Genomic DNA, 16,281 nt, shown 5'->3' with positions numbered 1-16,281 from the left:
GGGAACCTCTCCCACAAGCTGTGAGGCTGTCAATCCCATGGCCTCACCCTCTGGCTCCCTCAAATAAGGTCATTGGGTGTATGATCTAAAAAGGACACCAAACTGTCCCTTTATGAGACAGATGTGAATGCTGGGAGGTCAAGAGGGTCTCTTCTAAAAAGCCCCAAATACTAAAAACTGTTGGGCGTCAAATGATCTTTGCCATTCATTGAGTGGAGAGGGCTTAGCAAGCAGAGACTAAAGTCAACCTAATCGAAAGTGCAGAGGAAGAAGACAGGGAGAGAAGGAGGAAAGGGGGGAGAGAGGAAGAGGAAGAAAAGATGGAAAGGACAAAGAGAGGGAGGGATTAGGAGAGATGGGGAGAGAGAGAGAGGGAGAGGCAAAAGAACGGGAAAGAGAGGGAAGGAAGAAGATTCTGCCAATGACTTAATATCCTGATTTGAAGGAAATTCCAATTTGAAGATCTATCAGGCCTTTACAGATCTAGCCAGACATGACAGAGGAACATTTATAGCTTGGTTTTTCCAATTTATGTGAGTCCATGATTTTTTTTCCCCCATTTTCCTTCTAAGTCCATAGGATTCTTCAAGTGGGTACCATTAACCCCAAATATTAAAGACCACTACAACTGGAATATTTATTAGAGATGGATTGAACACACTTCAGAAAGAAACAAGGTTTATTTGATGAATATAAATAAGGCGATCAGCACAAAGTACTTCTCATACACATGATAACAAATTTATGAACTGTACATACCTTGTACGTTGTACTTCTACTAGACACAAGGTTACAATGACTGGCTAATACATGCCCACTGGTAGTTTCCAGGGTTCCTTATTTTTATTTTTATTTTTTTCTTATCGATGTCCATAATCACATGGTCAAATCACAACCCACATGCCACTCACTTGAAGAAATTTTACAGGAAGCACTATCAAACGAGGGTCTCAGGGAAGTAGACACACTGACCCCTGGCAGCATTCAAACGCCACTCCACACAAAAACGTCGCAGAGAGAGCTGATGTCAACACATTTGAGGTCTCATCAGAAACACTGTTTAAAAAGTAAAACCCACTCTCAAATGGAAGTCGACACGCTGTTAACGTGCACACTGGATACACAAAAATCATTAAATACAAAATTTGAGACTGTACATAGAAATTAAATGGGGTAGAAATTACAAGCCTGCGTCTGCCCACAAAAAGACTTAGACCAACTTTTCCTAAATGTTAGCCCAAACTTTTTTTTTCCAACTGCATCATGATTAGAAGGGAACTTGCTAAAGTTTGTGCAAAGGAAATATCTTCCCAACTTCACAGTGTTTGTTGTAAACCCAGAGGCTATTATTAATGTGTGAAAGGGATTTTTGTTTTGTGCAAACCCCAGACATTAGAGAATATTACATGAAATGAGAAAAGATGCTGCAGATAGAATTTAAGAGACTAAATTAGGTGCTTGCATAAAGGTAAGATCAATAATACTTTCAACCAACAAAAGTAGAGCCAAAATGATCCCTCAAACAATAACTGTGACAAAATTGGCACGAACATAGAAATAGCTAACTATCACGGTTGGGTCTGTTTAATTCTATTAAAATTTTTTTTTTTTTTTTTTTTGACCTATTTCAAGGATCCTACTTTCCCTACTGGATATCCTACTTCCTACTTCAAGTATTCAGTTGCAGAGTTCAGGCCAGGACCTGGTTGTAGGAGGCAGTGAGGACAAACTGTTCATGGGGATGTGTCTGTGGCCTGTGGTTTCAGTGTGATATTGTGTCAAAATGTACTGAATCAGCTTCCAAAGAACTCTGCTCACTCCTCCAACCAAGACCTAGATCCTTTGAATAGTTAAAGGACAAACTTTTTAAACATGAATGTATTTGGATTGTTTATGCAACACGAAAGCTTTTACATAGTTTGCTATACTGACAACAAGAACAAAGCCAGAAGCAAGAAACGAGCTTGAATATATGACTTCTGATGCACCAAGAGGGAATGGTGCAGCTTAGAGACAGTTTCATCTTCCCAACAAATAAGAAGTTTGTCTTTTAATATCTCTATGGCTCACAAGAGAGGTCCAGAGTTAATTGCACCAACATTTTAAAAAGTAATAATGACTAAATTCAATGCAGGACTTCAGGAACATCTGTTTAAAATCCTTTCCACAGCAGCAAAGAAAGACAACTATATTTATTAAGGCCACTCATGCTTAAATTCACTGTTTGTCCTTTAAGAATGCAGGTTTTCATCTCCCACTTGCATACACGTGGAAGGGTTTCTTCCATTGACAAGAAAATGGATCAATACAAGAGTTGCACGCATTTTGCCAGACTCAGTCATGAGTTTTACGAAGTCAATACAACTTAAAATTTTTTAATCTTCAAAGGAAGCAGTAGGAGTTTAATTCTCCTTAGTACCATGTCACTATATGTAAAAGACCTTGAAATTTGGTCTCTTTCCCTGGCACGGGCTTTAAATAATGACTCTGTATCCACATATGTATTGTGTCGGACTATATACAGATACACAGCTTTTGGGATTATTCCTCATTCATCAATGTTTTCGTGTTTGATGCTGAAAATGCTTTGGAATTCATGTTGGAGACGTTTAAAAAAAATGAGAAATGACCCTTCCTGTACAGAAGTTCTAAGCTTACGTTGTTTGCACAGCTTTTGGATCTTGAAGTGTGAATGCGTCCCAGCTTCTTTGCGGAGACCTGCGAGTACAGAATGGTAAGAGCCTGAGGCTGGGTCCAGCGTCCCAGCCCTGGGGTGCGGGGAACACATGGAGATGATATGCAGGCACCTCAGGCTGTTGCCACTTCCAGTACTTAGGCAGGGAAATAAAATCATGAATGAACAATTTAGATGTGCCATGCATTGTCAGAGACACACACCATATTCTCATAAGGCGATTTCTTGGCAAGTATTAGTGGTTTAAAAAATTGATATCATTTCCAACCTGGCCCAGAGGTAACTACTGGTTGTACCATCAAAACATGGTTCTTGGAACAGCGGATTAAAGAAACAGAGGAGGGTAAAGGCTCGCCCTTTTTGGTGTTTTGGTTTCTTTGTCAAATGCTCCTTGCATCGTGGTTGACAAACACCGCCAACACCACACGCTCGCAAACAAATGTACACTGTTTGGTAATCTAATGCATTAGGAATGACCACTGAGACGAACCAGCAGGATAACTGGAGGTGAAGCTAGTTGTCCAACAGAAGCTGAAACCATAGTTAAAATTCCATGGAGTTCCAACATATCCAATGAGGGTCAGTAACAGAAATAAAATGCTATCAAATAATGCACTCAGAAGAGATGGTCCCACGCTCAAATGCCCAGATCCCAACATAAAATGGAGGATGTGTCTTTTTCTCCACCTCTGCATTCTTCCTCCCCAAGCCGAATCCATGAGAAATGACATGAGATGATGAAGGAAATACCAAGCTGAACAGAATCGTGCTGGAGAATGAAAGCGAAAACTCCCCTTTGGTTCTGCCGAGCTGCTCCGGGTGGTGCTGGACAGTGACGTGAGCCCACTGCAAAGGAGTGTCAGAATATTGCCGCAGAGCTGCACTTCCCCTGGGTTCAGCCCTTCTGATAGCTGCAACAAGAAAGCGCATGATTTAGCTGGGAGAGAAACAGGCTGCCATCTCCGAAATAAGCCTGCTGGAATCTCTTCCATCCCCCACCCTGGCGGTATGTCTTTGGCACTCTCTTTGGTTGGGGTCAGTGGGAAAAGGGCAATGGGGAGGGAACGCAGAGAAGGGACAAAGTGAACAGAAAGCTAAACCACGTCCTGCAAACGAAGCTGAGAAGAGGCCTCTCTCAAGCTATGTCACATATATGTACACAAAGAAAGAGGGGAGATTTGCCAGCAGGTTCCAGTGAGTATTTCTGATTCTTGTTTGTTTTCTTTTTTCTTCTTTCCTGGTACCAGGCATTGAACCAGAGCACTTAACCACTGAGCCACATCCCAGCCCTTTTTTATATTTCACTTAGAGACAGGGTCTCACTGAGTTGCTTAGGGCCTTGCTAAGTCGCTGAGGCTGGCTTTGAACTTGTGATCCTCTTGCCTCAGCCTCCTGAACCACTGCGATTACAGGTGTGAGCCACCAGGGCTGGCTCAGTGCTTATTTCTACATGATCAAAATTTGTGTCATGTTTTTCCCTCTTAAATTTTTCTACCGTGACTCTGGTTTTAAATGGTTTTAAAACTTGGGTTTTAGAGATTAGAGGGTTAAAGATATATAAAAAAAAATCCTTTCACATTCACTTATAAACCATCTGACAGCAACAGTTTGAAAGAACACTGGAGCCAGCGATTCCACTCTAAGGTACGCACCCAACAGGTCAGACACTTGTACAAAATTAGAGTATGATTATTCACGACAGTCATTCATCACCAGATGAATGGAGAAACAAAATGTAGCATGGGCTATTACTCATCTGTAAAATGAAATGAAGTTCTGAGGCAAGCCACAATGTGGGCGGATCTTAAAGACATCATGTTAAGTGAAATAAACTAAATCCCCGCCCCCAAAAGACAAGTACTGTATGATTCCTTTACATGAAATATCCAAAACTGACAAATTCTTAGATGCACGAAAATAGATTATGAATTACCAGAGGCTGTAGTCACGGAATGGGGAGTTAATTGTCAATGGGTACAAAATGGTTTGGGGTGATGAAAAAGTTCCAGAAGTGAACAGAGGGGACAGTTGTACAATCTGGTGAAGTTACTCAGTGTCACTGAAATGTACCCCTAAAATGGGTTAAACTGGTAAGTTTTATGTTATAAGAGAAATTTTAAAAGAAACACTGACATCTCCTTAAATACAGGTTGAAACAGAATTGGCTTCCATCACCACATCCCATGGTGGGTGTATATCTGTCTCAGCCAACATCGATGCAATCGTCATCCACACGCCTCATTCACGCCTTGGGAAGAGGCATCCAGAGCGCTCTAAGCTTTTCACCATCCCAGTGCAGGTTATAGGGTGTGGGACACAACTGCTGCCTGCGAAGAAACCCTAGGCTGGGCCAGAAGAGGGGACCATCCACATTGCTGCTTCCAGGGTCCTTGTTCCCTGACCGATGCTCAGCTGTGTGTGTCTCTGCCATTGTTATTCACATGGAGCCTCTGAGTGCCAGGGGAGTTTTCAGGCACAAGGCAATCTGGGGACAACGGCAGGGAGGGGAAAGATCAAACACACATATATCACACTCATGCCTGTGTGCATGCACACACTTGCACACACACACACACACACACACACACACACACACACACACACACAAACACACACACACACCCCGCCCCACATTTTTCAGATAGCCCGGTTGCCTGATTTGGTGGTTGCTACACAGCATTTCTCAGGTCACACTGACTAATAAGAATGCCAAAGACCCCTGGTGTCCGCACAGGTAGGCAGCTATTTCAAGCCATCATTAAGCAATGCAAATGAAATATGTGGCTTGGATGAACTCTGCTAATTCATACTCTGAGGAGTTTGGTGTAACTCTTCTGGTTAAGAAACTTGAATCGGGGCAAAAAAATGACTTTTGCAGAGCCAGAAAGTTAGGGAGTTCCTAGAGCAGATCATATTACTCATTCTGGCACATAAAATCTCTGCAAACTTTGTATGAAAATTGTAAGTCAGAGCACGCTTTCTGTTTCATGAGCTGTGCATAGCTCTAATTCTTTTGTGCATTAAGCATTTCTTAATCATCCTCTTAAAGGGCTGACCAATATATTAAGAGGCCACATGATTAAAAGGTAAAGAGAAACCCAAAGCAGTATTAAAATGCACAGGTCATTTTTTACAGATGGGGAAATGAGTGAAAAATAATTACAGTGAATGTCCTATGTCCTTGATGTTTTTCCAAGATAAAGTAGCAAAGAACAATCATTTATTCAGTTGTGAGAAAGGTTTCCAGCGGAGCAATAGGTCACAAGGCAGAACACAGGGCCTCATGAGTGCAGCTCCCTGCTTTGAGGTAAGGTTTACTCTGTGGGGATTTCTTGAAAAGTGTTGCCACTCCTTCAGTCAAGCAATCCATTCACTGAGAGGCTGAAATGGGCTGATCGGGGGATCCTCGGATGATCTGGTCCTTGTTTAGGGCCAAATCAGAATATGTTTTTAGGGGCTGTGGTTGTGGCTCACGGTAGAATGCCTGCCTAGGGCATGTGAGGTACTGGGTTCACTTCTCAGCACCACAAAAATATAAAATAAAGATATTGTGCCCATCTACAACTAAAAATATTTTTTTAAAAGAGGAATATGTTTTTTAAAAAGGAATCCTGGTTTCCGTCAGTGAAGCAATCAGACTGCTTCATCCACTGTGAGATAACCCACGACCAGTCCTTCCTTACCTGGATGGTGAGGCCAGCAGCCCTAACTGCCCCCCAGCATCTTCTTCTACAGCACTCAACTTTGCATTCTCTTGGAACAGTCCAAAATGCTATTTCTATAGGACAGTCATTCCATCCTGCAGTCCCCATTGACACTTTACAACCCTATTTACAGTCCGTTTACATCCTGTGGCCCCAGGCTTCAGGCCATGGTGGTGAGGCCTCCTCTAGCCTTTCTTTCTAGCTCTACTCTTAGCCCCAACATTCTACTCTTAGCTGAACTTGCTTTTCCCTTCTTCTCACCTGCCTATCTTTCTAACTTGCACTCACAGCAGCTATCAATCTGACTGATCCCCATTTCCTCTTCAGTCTCAGCTTGGAAGTTGTGCCTTCCCAGGAAGCCCTTCATTGAAAGAGTCTCATAGCTGCTGGACATGTGTGGCCACTGAGCACTTGAAATGTTACTAGTCCAAATTGAGATGTGTTGTAAGAGTGAAATGCACACCAGATTTTGAAAATTTAATATGGAAAAAAATGTGAATGATCTATGTAACTTTTTTTTAACTTCATATCAAAATGATATTTTGGATACACTAAATTCAATAAAATATATTACCATTAACTGCAATAATATTTCTGTTAAACTGTCATGGCCTAGACTGTAAGCTCCATGAGGGCAGGGGGCAGGCCAGTCTTGCTCACTTAGGCTCCCTTGTGCCTTGCACAATTTCTAGAACAGGTTAGTTTACTCATTCCTTACACAGATAATAAACAGTCATTAGGGGCAGAATCCTAGTATTTATTCCCCTATAAGATTTTCCACCCTAAATCCTTAACACTGGAACTAAAAATGTATCAGATGAATATGGTATGATTCTACAAAGGTATTTCAGGCTACTAACCGTTAACTGTAAGTTCACTGAAAGGAAAACTATCTGGACCAAATGTAATGGCAGGAGCTCTCAATTAGCAGAGAATTTCCTCCCACTGTTGCAAAAAAAAGAAAGTCATTGAAGTTTGGAACACTGGAGAAGTTCAAAGTGCTGAGTTGGAGGGAGCCATGGGATGAGGACCTGAGAGCTTTGTTCAGGTTGTGAAGTGGCCCCCAGTCAATGGGCAGCAAGAAAACAGGAACCTTGGTCCTATAACCATGAGGATCTGCAATCAGCCAATAACCTAAGTGAGCGTGGAGGAGGATGCTTCCCAGAGCCTTCACATCAAAGTCCAGCAAGGTCTACCCTGACTTTTTCTTAATGAGACCCTAAGCAGAAAACCCAGTGGAGTTTCTGTGGTCTTCTGACCTATATCCAGAACTGTGGGATAATAAATGGGTGTTGTTTCCAGGCACAAAATTTGTGGTAATTTGTTTTGCAGCAAATACAAAACTAATATGGGGCTGAGGTTGTGGCTCAGTGGTAGAGCACTCACCTAGCACACATGAGACCCTGGGTTCGACTCTCAGCACCACATAAAAATAAAATAAATGTAAATAAAATAAATATATATATGATAAATAAATAACAAGTGTTACCAAGGATGTGGAGAAATTAGAACCATTCTGTACTGTTTGTGGGAATATCAAAAAAAAAAAAAAAAAGAGAGAAAGAAAGGAAAAAAGAAAACTAATATGGCAGTTATGTCAGGCAATGTGCTTGGTGCGAGGGATGTTATAGCAAAAAGATAGATAGAAGCCATGCCCTTCAGGAGCCTGTATCTCAGGGAAAGACAGGTAACCAACAGACACACAAATCCATACATGAACAAGGATTTTAAAATTTGTGTTATGAAGGAATTGAACAGGGGACTCTGGTAAGGATGCCTAAGTACTATTAAGTGATGATGACCATTATCATATACATCTCTCTCTCTCTCTCTCTCTCTTTTTTTTTTTTTTTTTTTTGATAGAAAAAGATGTCCCCAACTTTTCAGTGAAAAAAATAAAAACCAGATTACCATTGTATAGGAATAATTCAACCTTATTTTTATATCTACATATGCATAAATATAAACATTTGCAAGTGTACATACCAGAATATTATTATTTTTTTCTCTGGGGGAATGTTTTGAAGTTTTGTCCTTCAGATTTTTTTTTTTTTTTTTTGGCATCATTTTGGATATTTTAAACCAAAGAATGTGTGAATAGTATCCTGCTAAAATAAAAAGCTATTTCCTTTGTGGGAAAAAAATCGGTACTGGGTGGATGGCGTTGCTGGGCTCAGGGGCGGGAGCCCGAGGGGCGGTGGGCCAGTCCAGCACAGCGGTGAGATTCCACCCCAGGACAAGCGCCCCCAGGAGAGCAGGCTATAAACGTGTGGTGTCTCACAAATATTCCTTCAGACTGTTTTTCTTTGGAATAAAGACACCTGCCCGATTATGGCTTTCTTCTCCTGCCCTTTCAGTAGTGATTTGCAGGAACAGGCTGGGAGAAAGGGGTCTTTGGTAAACACGGAGGGGTTAAAGGGGAAACTGTTTAATAACAGTAGTAAAACGCAGGCTATTTTTGACATCTGGGCTAATGTCCATTATACTCCATGTGCTTTCCAAATGTGTGCAGTGCGCCCCCAGGTACAAAAACAGACACCCATTCACAACAGCTTTGGATGCCCCTAACCTATTACACATGGTGCCCACATAAAAGGCGAGCTCCTGATAGACTAATTAACAACGGTCGGGGAAGGAAAGCTGCTCCTTCTGGGGGCTGCGGGCATCCTGCAGAACAGCTCCACTAAGCAACTGCTCACAGGAAAACCCAATAGAGTCGTTTCTGCTTAAAAAAAAAAAAATCTATAACTCCATCTGTGTTATTACTTAACATCTTTTTTAAAACGCGGCAGAATGGGTTTCCCGTTTTCCTCATGAAGATTTATTTATTATTGTTGTGATCAAAGTGGCAACAAATTATGTTAAATCATTTAATTTTCTTGATAGGAGCAACCACCTTGAAGCCATAATTCAAAAATATGAGTGGAAAGCAACATTTTACCTTGAGAGTGGCCTCCTACAGCTCCACAGGGCAATAAAATGTAACACTTCAGAGCCCAAAGGGCTGGGGGCGGGGCGGGGCGGGGGTGGGGTGAGCCTGGCCAGCCCAGAGCTCAGGATTGCAACCCCTGTTAGGATGACCCAGCTTGAGGCAAGAGGCGACCGTGGGGCAATTTCATCTTGGGTTTCTGTGTGCTGGGCAGAACTCCCCTATAATATTTTCAACAAAGGGATTCTGATTGACAGGTGATGTATACATGGAAATGGCAGCATAGCAACCTGCTATGTCTCCTGTGGATTTATTTTTGTCATTATTTTTGTGGCCAGAATTATTAATGGCTCACATTTGGGACGTGCTATCTGCCACCACACTCTGCTTTTGCATGCATTATCTCAAGCAAGTTTGACAGCCCGATGGCACTGTCCTGGTTGGTTAATAGCCCTGAGGCAGAAGAGGGAACTGAACTTAGGGGTATTGACTGCTTTTGGTCAATTTCCCCACCTTTCTGGGTCTCCTTTGAATCCACATCTTTTTGACTCGGAGCCTAGTCCCTTTACCATGGGGCCAGGATTTCCTAACCCTTGGTCTTTATGTCTCACTTTTCCAATAAGTTTTCCATAACAGTTAAAGCATCTAACCTTTTCTTTTGAGAACATGCTCTAAAAACACAAATTTCTTTTTAAGGAAAGATTTATTTTAATACCATAATGGAACCAATACCTGTCTACTACACATTATAATAATTGTGCAGCTATTAAAATATAAGGACTTATCCACAAAATAACTGAAACAATCTCGTGGCCATGCAGCACCCTGTCTACCACTCACCTTGCCTTGGAGACCATTCCCAGTGCCCAGTAACAGCTGTTATCCCAAGGGCAGGGCTTGGCACTCCACTGCTGGTCTCAAACATACTCCAGCCATCGGGCAGCCCCAGCATCACTTTCGTCTATTTTGGGCCAAAGTATCATGAACTGAGCTCTTTTCTACTCAAGGACAGAAGGGGGCAGACGCAAAAATCAGATACCTGTCACACAAACCAATGTTAGCTACTCTATGTGATCTTTAAAACACTGGTTGATAAGAAATGTGTTTGGTGGTAATATTTTCTTTGAAAAATACATTCTTTAAACCTGACAGACTGTCCTGTGGTCAAATGCCTTTGCCACCCTACTCCAGTGTTTCTCAATCTCAGCGCTGTGGATGTTTTGAGACTGAACAATCCTTGGCTGGGGGAGGGGCTGTCCTGTGCATTGTAGGAGGTTTGGCAATTTCCCTGGCCACTCCCCATGAGATGCCAGTAGCACTGCCCCTCTCCCAGTCATGACAATCAAAATGTCTCCAGTTATTACCAAATATCCCTGGGGGCGGGGGTGGCAAAAACCTTACTCAGCTGAGAACCATTAGTCTAATTGATTGTTTTTGTACATAACTGACCAACTGTTGTTTTAAACAGTACTATTTTGGTAAATATGTCTATGCATCCACCCGCCTATGTAAGATATGAACAATTCTGCAGAAATAAAGATCTATTTCTAAGCTGCTTCATATTATATCAGACATGGTTTTATAGGTTTAAGAGTCCTGTGGAAATAGGTACAACCTAAGTAATAAAAATAATGAAAATGTACAACCTATCTGACATAAAATAGAAATGCTGAAATTCTGAGATAGCAAGACACCTAAGACACTTGCTGAGCTAAGTGAAAAGGTAAAATCTAGTTTAAATTTATAGCATTCCTTCAGTGTCCCTCTAGGAGTTTGGCATTTTGCCAGGGTTCCTTGTTAAAAATTTGTTAAACGTGTTTGGCATTAATGCAAACACAAAGTGGTCATTTGTTACAAATTCTATTGGAATGCATTCATTTAAGGCAATGAAGTAGTTACTAGAAAAGAAAAAAAATGTTCATTAAGTACATTTTAAAAATACAATGATGTATGCAGTGTGTAACTGTGGCGCCCTGGTGGCTATATAAATTGCTGACAGAATAACCACACATTGTGTTTAGTTTGAAATTGGAATCTTTTAAACATAACTGATAGAACAAAAACTGGTTTTGTTTGTTGTCAAAACCGATGTTAGTCTTTCTTTCCTCGACTAGTTAAAATAACCAAAAGTTTGGCATGCGATTTCTAACATCTCCAATCAGTGAAACATATGGGTGAAAATAATGCTTTGGGAATCTTTGGGGGTGCTGCTATGACACTGGCAATGGGGGCTAATTCAACAAACAGAACACCCGTGCTCTGGAGACAGGGAAAATTGCCCAAGTTATCATGGGAAACTCCACTTAGAGCCAGTGCTTCTGTGTGCTCCTAGTTGAGGGAGGTCACTAGGCTACCTGCACAGAGAAACCATTGCTTTCATCACAGAGACCATGTAATTCTACAAGCAAATATTCTAAACTTGCACTCAGAACTCCCACCTTCCTGACCCACCCCAAAGGGTTCAGACAAAGGAATTATTGCTGAGTAGTAGTGACTCTTCGGCTGGCTGAACAAACAGTTCCAAAGTGGAGCTTCAGAAGAAAGGAGCTCTTTGCCATTATGTGACATTTGGCCCTGCAACAAGCCTGCTGCAGATATTAACATGGAACCTGTCACCTGGGGGTCTGTTGATGCTTGTGAAAAAGTCAATCTTAAAAGTGAATAGGGGCTGAGGATATAGCTCAATTGGTAGAGTGCTTATCTCTCAAGCACAAGGCCTTGGGTTCAAACCCCAGCACCACACCCAGAAAAAAAAAAAAAAAGTGAATATAGCCAGGTGTGGTGGCACACACCTGTCACCTCAGTGACTCACAAGGCTAAGGCAGGGGGATTGCAAGTTGGAGACCAGTTTCAGCAACTTAGCAAGACTTTGTCTCAGCATAAAAAAAACTAAAAGGGCTGGTGATGTAGCTAAGTGGTAGAGCATCCTTGGGTTCAATCCTTAGTACCAAGGGGAAAAAAAAATGAAAACTTACTTTTGAAGGAATATTCAGACATTATTGACTACCTTCTTCCTCCTTCTTTTCTCTCTTCCTCTAATATACTGGCTGTCATGAAAGGATAATAGAATCCCTGTTCCTGAAGCTCTGGGACAAGCTCAATTCCCCATGGATCTCTCTTAAGGTTGGTCTCTTTGACCTTAAGTTTGATAATATCGAGGCTGCCCTAGAAGGAGATGGATCCAAAGTCTCTGGTTCTCAAACACTTGAAACACTCTCCAAGTTCAAGAGTAAATTAAGATGAAACCTAGTATCATGCATGTGGCCTGGAGAAGTTTTCCCTTCCCTTCACAAATGCTAAACAGGACTAACAAGCAAGAAGTTCAAGAATAAGGAGGAAATATTATCTCCAGAAATGATTAGTGCACATGATCAAAAGGTAAGAAACACAGCCCAGGAGAGTAGAGGACACATCTTGGTTTTGTGTGGTCCTACGTTTATACCCATGGGGAAGCTGTCTTTAAGAAAAAGAATACACAAATAATCAAGTGCTTCAAACCTGACAAAAATATATGGCCTTGTGAACAGAACATTAGGGTTCCCCTCAGGGTCTTGCAAAGATCTGTGTAGTTGTGGGGTTCCAAAACTGAAGCCCCATTATCTGCATGATAAAGCCCTTTTGCCTGCTGTGAAGGTTTATTTTGGAGATGCATGTTCCCATTCAACAGAGAATAAAGCAAAACATCTTTCTAAATCTCTTACTGACAAGAAGTCCCTTTCAGGATGAGCTTGCCAAAGCACATATGAGCCACATGGGAGACATCTCCCTAAACCAGGTGCTAAGAAGGTGGTCATGTTCAGGAAATAGATGCCCCTTCTGAGAAAAGGGGCCAGAGGGGCATTTGGGAGAATTTGAAACATGAAGGAACAATTTGATATCTCAAGTTTACCTACCAGAAGTGGCTCTGATGACAAGTGTTTACAACAGGATCTTCATCGAGCCAATAATGGCAATTAGTCTCCAGGATTTGAAGGCGCCCTTCCCGCCTCACAGAGGTGGAATGCCATTTACTCTTGGGCTGGCGACTAATTAGGGGTCTCGTTTGAAGATCAAGGTTTTGTGATCCCTGCTTCTTAATAACATGGTTTGCCTGTCGGCCACCTGGGTCCAGGCGAGACCTCCCTTTCCCCCTCCCCAAACAGCAAACCCTGCCTTAGGCCAGAGCAAGTGTGGGCAGGAAACCACAGATCCAGCTTTTTGAGCAATTTAACCTCTTCACCACCAAGGTCCTGCAACCCAGTGTGTGATGCGGCTGCCCAGAGATGGAGGTGTTAGCCCTGGTTTCTCAGGCAGGGCTGAAGGCTTGGCTGTCGTGCTGAGAAACACCCTCCAAGGTGCAACTGCTATGCCTCCTGCTTTCTCAAAGTGGGAGGGACAGAGAGAGGCAGGAAGGCTCCACTTTTCCAGTTGAGTGGCAAACCAAGAGGCTCTTCACGTTTGCTTCAGGTTGGGCCATCTCTGGATGCGAATTAGAAGTTACTAGCTAAAGAAGACAGGAGGTGGAACCCCAGTCTCACCAGTCATGAGACCTCAGAGGCGGAGGTGCTGTATCTACATACAAACCTCTCTCCAGGGCCTGGTGGCCTTGCTCTATGAGCCTGGGCTGGCTGCAACCCTCTTTAAACAGGGTAGGGGAGAGGCCAAAACAGCAGGAAAAATAAACTGCAAAAAATTAAGCTTGTAACAACTTGGGCAAAGCACAAACAGCGACTGAGGTTGGTCCTTTGGCTGTTGACACACTCTGGCCTGGGTAGGTTGTGGTCACTAAACCCATTAGCGTGCCGATGTGGCAACAGCCAGTGCAGCAAGTTCAATCTGTTTTTGTTTAATTTCTAAATGCTGGGTGCACGCCGCCAACCATGGCCGGCTGCAGGCAGGCAAACCCGCTGCCATAAATGCAGTCATCATTGTCAGCGATCTGAAATTCATTTTTTAAATGATTTCTTCTTGGCAGATAGATAGAAACCCGTGGAGTTTTGCATTTGATTAGCTATAGCGTAATTTCAACTTTTTGCCTGTTATATTTTCTAAGCAACCACCAAATCATTTTCCTGCAACAAAAGGAAATGGCCCTCCCCGGGGAAGAGAGCATCTCTTTGTGGGTGTGAAGGGAAACGGAAGTGGACAAACACAAGCCAGCCGGAGGAAGTCCAGCCTTCAAAGGTATGCAGGGTCTCTGAGGCCTGAACCTCACATAAGAGGACAGAGGAAATGCTGCCTCTTCTTGCTCTTTAGAACTGAAAGTGAAATGAGTTCTTAATCAAGCTACAGAGAAAAGGTCAGTGTGCATTTTATACTGTCTTCAAGTTATGTTTGTGAAGAGCGCAAGAATCCTCCTTTCCTCCCTCCCTTTCCTGCTTCCATCTGTCACTACCTCCCACATTTTTCTAAGCATCTACCAGGAGCCAGGCTAAGTGCTAAGGATACCGGGATTGAACAAGACAGCCAATCGCTCTGACTTCATGGGATGCTCATCAAGTGGGCATGTCAGACATTATATTCAAAAAATCATTAAACTGATCAACTGAGCATGTGATTAATTAACATCATGCCGAGTACCAAGGATGAAAATGACCCGCCAACATCCACTGAGCACTGACACTTTTGCTTCACAGCATCAGTCTACACCCTGAAGACATTGTTGTTGTTAACCCATCAACCCACCTGGAAAAAGTGCAACTCGCGTAGGTGGTGGGATAGCAGTGTGACCCTTGCACATGGAGACAGCAAATTCCCAGTTTACAGGGGAATCCCTGGGGCCTGGCCTGATCTCATGGGAGGGTAGGAAAGACTTTCCCAAGGAAGTAACAACTTTGGGGGTGCACATATACATAAAGAGAACGACTTCTTTATTTACACTGCACTGATTGAAAAAGCAACTCGATTTCTGCACATTTTTGTCTTGACTTTCTGTGTTTTCTAAGGGACTCTTAAGTCAGTAGTTTTGGTCTCCCATCATAAGGTCATCTACAGCCTCCTTCCAAAGCCTCCACTTCAGAGGGTCAAAGTACATACCTCCTCTTTCTCCTCCAAGAGTTTGCACTATGGCCTTCCGGTATTTAGGATGATTAATCACTTTTAAATATGAAAAAAGTGAACATGTCTGAACATGTCTGAAGCATTCTTCCCCACTGTCAAATGTTTTTTTGCCTTAATATAGATTCAGAGTGTTTCCCATTCCCAGGGATTCCAAAGCAATACATTTTCCATTGGAAATTCAAATGCAGAAATCCCATCCAGAAGCCCCTAGCTATATATCTGAACATCTTAATTTCATTTAGGAGGAATGCAATGATCGATCATTTATCATTCTGAGATTGAGTGAACTATCTGGAGGATTCCAATCTATTGCTTCCACACAGCTGATGGGATATTCACATGTCTCCTGGCTGCAAGAGGGCTTTGGGGTCTAAGTTGTTTTTGAAGAAGTGGGATGCTAAAAAGATTACTGAAGGAGGGTCTGCCTTTACAGGCAAAGTATAACTCTGAGGCTTGTCTTGCTGCAAATTAGAATCTCCCCCCATGATGGCTGGGATGTCTTCTGCTGGGATACTCCCACTCTTCCTTTCCTTTCCATGCAATCTTGCCTGCCTGCTCTTGACCTTCCGAAGGTAAACTTGGAATGCCTGGAGAAAACTTGACATGAAGCTTACTGGCATTGGAGGAGGGACTTCTCATCCCTGAGCTATCACTTTAACCAAAAGCTGCTTTTTCCAAATGGAATTTTAACACAGTATATCAAAAGGGCACTTTCCCAGGACATTGGGACCAGGCCATCTGGCATCATAGCTGCCACTGTTTCCCACCCAGGACATTATTATAGTATTTTCATGTTGGGTGGTGCTGTTCGGTCAGCAGGAGGACTGGTCACAATGATCTAGAATAAGGCTTTAGGAGTACCTACAGTATGACTGATCTAGATGTGCAGATGGCAGCAGGGTTGCCAAAGCAAT

General features: G+C 42.5%; 1 protein-coding gene across 8 annotated transcripts in view; it reads right to left on the bottom strand.

Annotated features, from left to right (window-relative positions):
• Positions 1 to 661: 661 nt before the first annotated feature.
• ERC2 (ELKS/RAB6-interacting/CAST family member 2) overlaps positions 662 to 16,281 on the bottom strand; it is a 1,069,021-nt gene continuing 1,053,401 nt past the window's right edge. For all 8 annotated transcript variants that reach the window (XM_079116398.1, XM_079116395.1, XM_079116399.1 and 5 more), the window contains one exon: positions 662 to 3,606. In XM_079116398.1, the coding sequence (XP_078972524.1) occupies positions 3,154 to 3,606 (453 nt within the window). In that variant the 3' untranslated portion in view covers positions 662 to 3,153. The remainder of the gene's footprint in view (positions 3,607 to 16,281) is intronic.

The sequence above is a fragment of the Sciurus vulgaris genome (genome assembly GCF_902686455.1).
Source record: "Sciurus vulgaris genome assembly, chromosome: 16".
NCBI lineage: Eukaryota > Metazoa > Chordata > Mammalia > Rodentia > Sciuridae > Sciurus > Sciurus vulgaris.
This window is presented reverse-complemented; position numbering and strand designations above follow the sequence as displayed.